Here is a 9,486-nt window from a genome sequence, read left to right as displayed (position 1 = left end):
AGACATTTCACAAATATATAGTAGATATATATATATATATATATATATATATATATATATATATATGCCGCTATTGATCACTAATTGTAATTCAAGTAACCAGGTGAATGTAACCCAATATGTACTGGATTGTATGCGACAGCAATAAAGTCTAAAATAGACAACAAAGAAGTATTTTATATGTTCCTTTTATACAGCCTGCAAATTACTATAACCAGAAGCATATCTTCAGTGACACCGATACTGACAGAGGAGGTGATGAGAGCAAAACCGATATTAGTTGGCTTCATTACCCACGTAGCAAAGAGAAACCCAAGTTCGTGGGCTACAGCAGACAAAAAACAGTGAAAAAAACAGACGGATCCTTAGAACGTAAGCGCTACATTATTTTATCATTTGTATTGATCAGATTATTTTGCACATATGTTTTTAGTTTAAAAAACTGTGTCTTGAGGACTGACCGTTACTTATTTTCTGCTGCACAGAAACTTTCTGTCCACTATTTAAGATTTACTTTACTTAAACCATTGACTCCTGTATTTGTTGCAGACAAGCAGACTAAGATTGCCAAAAATAACGCAGAGGAGAAAACAAGTGGACCATGGTAAGAGCATTGCAAAGAGCATTCTAAGTACGGCGTATAATCAAAACAAGCCATTATTTTAGAGCAGTTGTGTACATTACAGCTGGTAATTATGGAGCTCAATAAGAAGGTTTAAGTACAATTCCAATGTGTTTCCTCTTCTCAGAACAACTAGAAGGCACAATGCAGTCACGCGGGGAGAATTCTGCACAATGCAGTCACACGGAGAATTCTGCACAATGCAGTCACTCGGAGAATTCTGCACAGTGCAGTCACGCTGGGAGAATTCTGCACAATGCAGTCACGCGGGGAGAATTCTGCACAATGCAGTCACACGGAGAATTCTGCACAATGCAGTCACTCTGAGAATTCTGCACAGTGCAGTCACGCGGGGAGAATTCTGCACAATGCAGTCACACGGAGAATTCTGCACAGTGCAGTCACGCTGGGAGAATTCTGCACAGTGCAGTCACGCGGGGAGAATTCTGCACAATGCAGTCACGCGGGGAAAATTCTGCACAATGCAGTCACTCGGAGAATTCTGCACAGTGCAGTCACTCAGGGAGAATTCTGCACAATGCAGTCACGCGGGGAGAATTCTGCACAATGCAGTCACACGGAGAATTCTGCACAATGCAGTCACTCAGAGGGAATTCTGCACAATGCAGTCACTCGGAGAATTCTGCACAATGCAGTCACTCAGAGAATTCTGCACAATGCAGTCACTCAGAGAATTCTGCACAATGCAGTCACTCAGAGAATTCTGCACAATGCAGTCACTCAGAGAATTCTGCACAATGCAGTCACTCAGAGAGAATTCTGCACAATGCAGTCACGCGGGGAGAATTCTGAACAATGCAGTCACGCGGGGAGAATTCTGCACAATGCAGTCACTCAGAGGAAATTCTGCACAATGCAGTCACTCAGAGGGAATTCTGCACAATGCAGTCACTCAGAGGGAATTCTGCACAATGCAGTCACGCGGGGAGAATTCTGCACAATGCAGTCACTCAGAGGGAATTCTGCACAATGCAGTCACTCAGAGGGAATTCTGCACAATGCAGTCACGCGGGGAGAATTCTGCACAATGCAGTCACGCGGGGAGAATTCTGCACAATGCAGTCACTCAGAGGGAATTCTGCACAATGCAGTCACTCAGAGGGAATTCTGCACAATGCAGTCACTCAGAGGGAATTCTGCACAATGCAGTCACTCGGAGAATTCTGCACAATGCAGTCACTCAGAGAGAATTCTGCACAATGCAGTCACTCGGAGAATTCTGCACAATGCAGTCACTCGGAGAATTCTGCACAATGCAGTCACTCAGAGAGAATTCTGCACAATGCAGTCACTCAGGGAGAATTCTGCACAATGCAGTCACGCGGGGAGAATTCTGCACAGTGCAGTCACTCGGAGAATTCTGCACTATGCAGACACGCAGAGAGAATTCTGCACAATGCAGTCACTCGGAGAATTCTGCACTATGCAGACACGCAGAGAGAATTCTGCACAATGCAGTCACTCAGGGAGAATTCTGCACTATGCAGTCACTCAGGGAATTCTGCACAATGCAGTCACTCGGAGAATTCTGCACAATGCAGTCACTCAGAGAGAATTCTGCACAATGCAGTCACGCGGGGAGAATTCTGCACAATGCAGTCACTCAGGGAGAATTCTGCACAATGCAGTCACTCAGGGAGAATTCTGCACAATGCAGTCACTCAGAGAATTCTGCACTATGCAGTCACTCAGAGAGAATTCTGCACAATGCAGTCACGCGGGGAGAATTCTGCACAATGCAGTCACTCAGAGAATTCTGCACTATGCAGTCACTCAGGGAGAATTCTGCACAATGCAGTCACGCGGGGAGAATTCTGCACAATGCAGTCACTCAGAGAGAATTCTGCACAATGCAGTCACTCAGAGAGAATTCTGCACAATGCAGTCACTCAGAGAGAATTCTGCACAATGCAATCACGCGGGGAGAATTCTGCACAATGCAGTCACTCGGAGAATTCTGCACAATGCAGTCACTCAGAGAGAATTCTGCACAATGCAGTTACTCAGAGAGAATTCTGCACAATGCAGTCACGCGGGGAAAATTCTGCACAATGCAGTAACACGGAGAATTCTGCACAATGCAGTCACTCGGAGAATTCTGCACAATGCAGTCACTCAGAGGGAATTCTGCACAATGCAGTCACTCAGGGAGAATTCTGCACAATGCAGTCACGCGGGGAGAATTCTGCACAATGCAGTCACTCGGAGAATTCTGCACAATGCAGTCACGCGGGGAGAATTCTGCACAATGCAGTCACTCGGAGAATTCTGCACAATGCAGTCACTCAGAGAGAATTCTGCACAATGCAGTCACTCAGAGAGAATTCTGCACAATGCAGTCACTCGGAGAATTCTGCACAGTGCAGTCACGCTGGGAGAATTCTGCACAATGCAGTCACGCGGGGAGAATTCTGCACAATGCAGTCACACGGAGAATTCTGCACAATGCAGTCACTCGGAGAATTCTGCACAGTGCAGTCACGTGGGGAGAATTCTGCACAATGCAGTCACACGGAGAATTCTGCACAGTGCAGTCACGCTGGGAGAATTCTGCACAGTGCAGTCACGCGGGGAGAATTCTGCACAATGCAGTCACGCGGGGAAAATTCTGCACAATGCAGTCACTCGGAGAATTCTGCACAGTGCAGTCACTCAGAGAATTCTGCACAATGCAGTCACGCGGGGAGAATTCTGCACAATGCAGTCACACGGAGAATTCTGCACAATGCAGTCACTCAGAGGGAATTCTGCACAATGCAGTCACTCAGAGGGAATTCTGCACAATGCAGTCACTCGGAGAATTCTGCACAATGCAGTCACTCGGAGAATTCTGCACAATGCAGTCACTCAGAGAATTCTGCACAATGCAGTCACTCAGAGAATTCTGCACAATGCAGTCACTCAGAGAGAATTCTGCACAATGCAGTCACGCGGGGAGAATTCTGCACAATGCAGTCACGCGGGGAGAATTCTGCACAATGCAGTCACTCAGAGGGAATTCTGCACAATGCAGTCACTCAGAGGGAATTCTGCACAATGCAGTCACTCAGAGGGAATTCTGCACAATGCAGTCACTCAGGGAGAATTCTGCACAATGCAGTCACGCGGGGAGAATTCTGCACAATGCAGTCACTCAGAGGGAATTCTGCACAATGCAGTCACTCAGAGGGAATTCTGCACAATGCAGTCACTCGGAGAATTCTGCACAATGCAGTCACTCAGAGAGAATTCTGCACAATGCAGTCACTCGGAGAATTCTGCACAATGCAGTCACTCGGAGAATTCTGCACAATGCAGTCACTCAGAGAGAATTCTGCACAATGCAGTCACTCAGGGAGAATTCTGCACAATGCAGTCACGCGGGGAGAATTCTGCACAATGCAGTCACTCGGAGAATTCTGCACTATGCAGACACGCAGAGAGAATTCTGCACAATGCAGTCACTCGGAGAATTCTGCACTATGCAGACACGCAGAGAGAATTCTGCACAATGCAGTCACTCAGGGAGAATTCTGCACTATGCAGTCACGCGGGGAGAATTCTGCACAATGCAGTCACTCGGAGAATTCTGCACAATGCAGTCACTCGGAGAATTCTGCACAATGCAGTCACTCAGAGGGAATTCTGCACAATGCAGTCACTCAGGGAGAATTCTGCACAATGCAGTCACGCGGGGAGAATTCTGCACAATGCAGTCACTCGGAGAATTCTGCACAATGCAGTCACGCGGGGAGAATTCTGCACAATGCAGTCACTCGGAGAATTCTGCACAATGCAGTCACTCAGAGAGAATTCTGCACAATGCAGTCACTCAGAGAGAATTCTGCACAATGCAGTCACTCGGAGAATTCTGCACAGTGCAGTCACGCTGGGAGAATTCTGCACAATGCAGTCACGCGGGGAGAATTCTGCACAATGCAGTCACACGGAGAATTCTGCACAATGCAGTCACTCGGAGAATTCTGCACAGTGCAGTCACGCGGGGAGAATTCTGCACAATGCAGTCACACGGAGAATTCTGCACAGTGCAGTCACGCTGGGAGAATTCTGCACAGTGCAGTCACGCGGGGAGAATTCTGCACAATGCAGTCACGCGGGGAAAATTCTGCACAATGCAGTCACTCGGAGAATTCTGCACAGTGCAGTCACTCAGGGAGAATTCTGCACAATGCAGTCACGCGGGGAGAATTCTGCACAATGCAGTCACACGGAGAATTCTGCACAATGCAGTCACTCAGAGGGAATTCTGCACAATGCAGTCACTCAGAGGGAATTCTGCACAATGCAGTCACTCGGAGAATTCTGCACAATGCAGTCACTCGGAGAATTCTGCACAATGCAGTCACTCAGAGAATTCTGCACAATGCAGTCACTCAGAGAATTCTGCACAATGCAGTCACTCAGAGAGAATTCTGCACAATGCAGTCACGCGGGGAGAATTCTGCACAATGCAGTCACGCGGGGAGAATTCTGCACAATGCAGTCACTCAGAGGGAATTCTGCACAATGCAGTCACTCAGAGGGAATTCTGCACAATGCAGTCACTCAGAGGGAATTCTGCACAATGCAGTCACTCAGGGAGAATTCTGCACAATGCAGTCACGCGGGGAGAATTCTGCACAATGCAGTCACTCAGAGGGAATTCTGCACAATGCAGTCACTCAGAGGGAATTCTGCACAATGCAGTCACTCGGAGAATTCTGCACAATGCAGTCACTCAGAGAGAATTCTGCACAATGCAGTCACTCGGAGAATTCTGCACAATGCAGTCACTCGGAGAATTCTGCACAATGCAGTCACTCAGAGAGAATTCTGCACAATGCAGTCACTCAGGGAGAATTCTGCACAATGCAGTCACGCGGGGAGAATTCTGCACAATGCAGTCACTCGGAGAATTCTGCACTATGCAGACACGCAGAGAGAATTCTGCACAATGCAGTCACTCGGAGAATTCTGCACTATGCAGACACGCAGAGAGAATTCTGCACAATGCAGTCACTCAGGGAGAATTCTGCACTATGCAGTCACTCAGGGAATTCTGCACAATGCAGTCACTCGGAGAATTCTGCACAATGCCGTCACTCAGAGAGAATTCTGCACAATGCAGTCACTCAGGGAGAATTCTGCACAATGCAGTCACGCGGGGAGAATTCTGCACAATGCAGTCACTCGGAGAATTCTGCACAATGCAGTCACGCGGGGAGAATTCTGCACAATGCAGTCACTCGGAGAATTCTGCACAATGCAGTCACTCAGAGAGAATTCTGCACAATGCAGTCACTCAGAGAGAATTCTGCACAATGCAGTCACTCAGAGAGAATTCTGCACAATGCAGTCACTCAGAGAGAATTCTGCACAATGCAATCACGCGGGGAGAATTCTGCACAATGCAGTCACTCGGAGAATTCTGCACAATGCAGTCACTCAGAGAGAATTCTGCACAATGCAGTCACTCAGAGAATTCTGCACAATGCAGTCACTCAGGGAGAATTCTGCACAATGCAGTCACGCGGGGACAATTCTGCACAATGCAGTCACTCGGAGAATTCTGCACAATGCAGACACGCAGGGAGAATTCTGCACAATGCAGTCACTCAGAGAATTCTGCACAATGCAGTCACGCAGGGAGAATTCTGCACAATGCAGTCACGCGGGGAGAATTCTGCACAATGCAGTCACTCAGAGAGAATTCTGCACAATGCAGTCACTCAGAGAGAATTCTGCACAATGCAGTCACTCAGAGAGAATTCTGCACAATGCAATCACGCGGGGAGAATTCTGCACAATGCAGTCACTCGGAGAATTCTGCACAATGCAGTCACTCAGAGAGAATTCTGCACAATGCAGTCACTCAGAGAATTCTGCACAATGCAGTCACTCAGGGAGAATTCTGTACAATGCAGTCACGCGGGGACAGTTCTGCACAATGCAGTCAGACGGGGAGAATTCTGCACAATGCAGTCACGCGGGGAGAATTCTGCACAAGCAGTCACTCAGAGAATTCTGCACTATGCAGTCACTCAGGGAGAATTCTGCACAATGCAGTCACGCGGGGAGAATTCTGCACAATGCAGTCACGCGGGGAGAATTCTGCACAATGCAGTCACTCAGAGGGAATTCTGCACAATGCAGTCACTCAGGGAGAATTCTGCACAATGCAGTCAAGCGGGGAGAATTCTGCACAATGCAGTCACGCAGGGAGAATTCTGCACAATGCAGTCACTCAGAGAGAATTCTGCACTATGCAGTCACTCAGGGAGAATTCTGCACAGTGCAGTCACGCGGGGAGAATTCTGCACAATGCAGTCACGCGGGGAGAATTCTGCACAGTGCAGTCACGTGGGGAGAATTCTGCACAATGCAGGAAAATGCTCTCACAATGCTCTCCTGAAAACCTGACCTGTTGGTGGCCCTTGAGGACTTGAGTTGGCCACCCCTGGTGTAATGCTTTAGTCACCAGGTTAGCTTTTTTTAATTGCTTTTTACATACTGTACTAAAGGTGTGTTATAACATGTGAGTCACTATAATATTGGATAGACTGGGTTTCTTTGTTTTGAAAGGCAACATGTGCTAGTAAATCAAACCAAGAGAATCCCAAACGTACCATTGAGCAGAACATGCACAAGCGCCCTCGGAGAGCAGCAATAAGAAGCAAGTGTTATAAGGAAATCTCCAACTCTGAACCGGAGTCTGACGAAGAGCCAGCACCCCCCTCCCCAAGCAGGAAGGCCATCTTCAAACCCCAGGTAGGTATTTCTGGATAACACTGATCACCGTGGCTGATGCTATACACCTCATACATCGACCGTCGCCCCTTGCAGACGCACTTACCAGAACACTCTCCTAGTGTCTCTGTACGTTCTTCCTACTTACCACTTAGATTGTAAGCTCTTTGGGACAGGGACTCCCTTTCCTAATGTTACTTTTGTGCCTGAAGCACTTATTCCTATTATATCCCATGTAACACTGCTGTGAAGTGCTATGTACATAGATGGCGCTGTATAAATAAAGATATACATATATACATATATACAGTACAACACTTGCACATTTATGTACTGGTTATAGGGGCCTATGTCAGTAGGGAGATTGATATCACCTGTCTGTGTTTTTGCTCACTTCTTCCTCCCAGCCCTCCGTTATCATTTCATGGGAGTATAATGCCGTCAGTCTTTATATAAAATGCTACAGTACGTGTATTCCTTTTTCTGCAATTCGATAACCTTAAATGATGATGTTTCACTGGATGTTTGCAGCACGTTTTTTGCCTTGTTATAACAGTTTTAGACTGATTTTTCCCCGGGACACGGGAGGAAACTATATATATGTTTATTAGTCGATATCTCACAGGTGTCATTTTACGTTTCCAGTATGATTTGCCTAAAACAAAGAAACCACAGTCTGTGGAAAAACCGAGGAAGCCTGAAAAACCCAGTCCTATAAAACCCAGTCCTGTAAAACCTCAAAAGAAACAACCCAAGATAGAAACCAAGACAGCAGCTAACAAGAAAACCGCCAAATGTGCGCAGCCAGCGATGTCACCTGTGAGCCCTGCGTCCATCGAGCAGGTTAGATGTGAGTATACATACAAGTACTTTCCAATGTGACATTGCGCGGCACCTTGTTCAGTTCTCTCACATTATGCTCTAGATGTTTTATATCCAGAGACAGGAAATGTATTTGCCACTGTTACAGCGCTATGCTTTGCAAGTGCTGACAAAAGCCGTTTGTTTTAATGCGGGCGACTTATTCGGGCTATGATAAAAAAAAAAAAAAAAAAAATCCGGCTTTATTTTTTTGTTTATTAATGCAAAAGTAGAAAGGAGCAGATTGCACTCTTGGCATGACTGATATTTCTTGCCTCCAGCGTTTGCACAAAACTTGGCAACCTCATCAATACTCATTGTCTATCGGAGTGTATTAGCAGGTTTAATAAAAAAAAAGGTTGCACTAAGTGTAGTCTTAAAGGTGCGGTTCTGCCTAGCGGTTTTTTTAACGTGGGAAGCAGGGGGTCTGCAGAGCGGAACCGCCTTGATTTCAGGTCCGGGGTCCCCCCTTCTTTACCATATCCGCCTGGGTAAACAATATGGCAGTTTAAATCTGTCACAGCACAAGAGCCAATAGCCACAACGACATGTGTCCGGCGCCCTCTACGTAGGTCAGCTGAAATTAATGAAGTTCCGGTCTGGAGATCTTCTGCTTTACACCTATGTCATTGTTTTTAATAGTTTGGAATGCTGCTTTATATTACATACGTTTAGAACGGAATAGATCCAATAACGAATAAGTAATTTGCTTTCAGTTAAAACTAATTCAAGCCCTGCGACATACTAAGTCAGGGGCGGCCAACTTCAGTCCTGAAGGGCCACCAACAGCTCAGGTTTTCAGGATATCCCAGCATCAGCACAGGTGGCTCAATCAGTGGCTCAGTCAACAACCTGTGCTGAAGCTGGGATATCCTGAAAACCTGAGCCGTTGTTGACCCGTCAGGACTGAAGTTGGCCGCCCCTGTGCTAAGTGATACAAAGCAATGATATCCCTTGTTTTACATTCCAGGTGAAGAATATGTGTCAGATACTGAAATAAAAACCAAACTTCCGACTATTGCAAGATCCTCCTCGCCTTCATTGTGCAGCTCCTCCCCAGAAAACGTAACTCCAGATAAATCCAACGGCATTTCTGCAGCGACATTTTATTCCGCAGCAGGGAAAACCGACCGCGCCCAATGGGTCAAATCCGCGGAAAAGTCTATAGAAAGGGCAATAAGCGGGAAAGAAAGTTGTTCTCTGGCTTCCAGCCCCGTGTCTCTGGTAAGAAGCATGTTTTCACGGCGACCAAAATA

At 46.7% G+C, this 9,486-nt stretch overlaps 1 protein-coding gene across 1 annotated transcript in view; it reads left to right on the top strand.

Annotated features, from left to right (window-relative positions):
• SYCP2 (synaptonemal complex protein 2) overlaps positions 1 to 9,486 on the top strand; it is a 51,876-nt gene that overhangs the window by 28,941 nt on the left and 13,449 nt on the right. Inside the window, exons 30-35 of the mRNA XM_075572606.1 lie at positions 198 to 372; positions 550 to 604; positions 7,097 to 7,103; positions 7,205 to 7,390; positions 8,015 to 8,219; positions 9,201 to 9,454. Coding sequence (XP_075428721.1) covers positions 198 to 372; positions 550 to 604; positions 7,097 to 7,103; positions 7,205 to 7,390; positions 8,015 to 8,219; positions 9,201 to 9,454 — 882 coding nt within the window. The remainder of the gene's footprint in view (positions 1 to 197; positions 373 to 549; positions 605 to 7,096; positions 7,104 to 7,204; positions 7,391 to 8,014; positions 8,220 to 9,200; positions 9,455 to 9,486) is intronic.

Source organism: Ascaphus truei, chromosome 15 (genome assembly GCF_040206685.1).
Source record: "Ascaphus truei isolate aAscTru1 chromosome 15, aAscTru1.hap1, whole genome shotgun sequence".
Taxonomy (NCBI): Eukaryota; Metazoa; Chordata; class Amphibia; order Anura; family Ascaphidae; genus Ascaphus; species Ascaphus truei.
The sequence above is the reverse complement of the archived record's forward strand: the minus strand, read 5'-3'. Positions and strand labels throughout refer to the sequence as shown.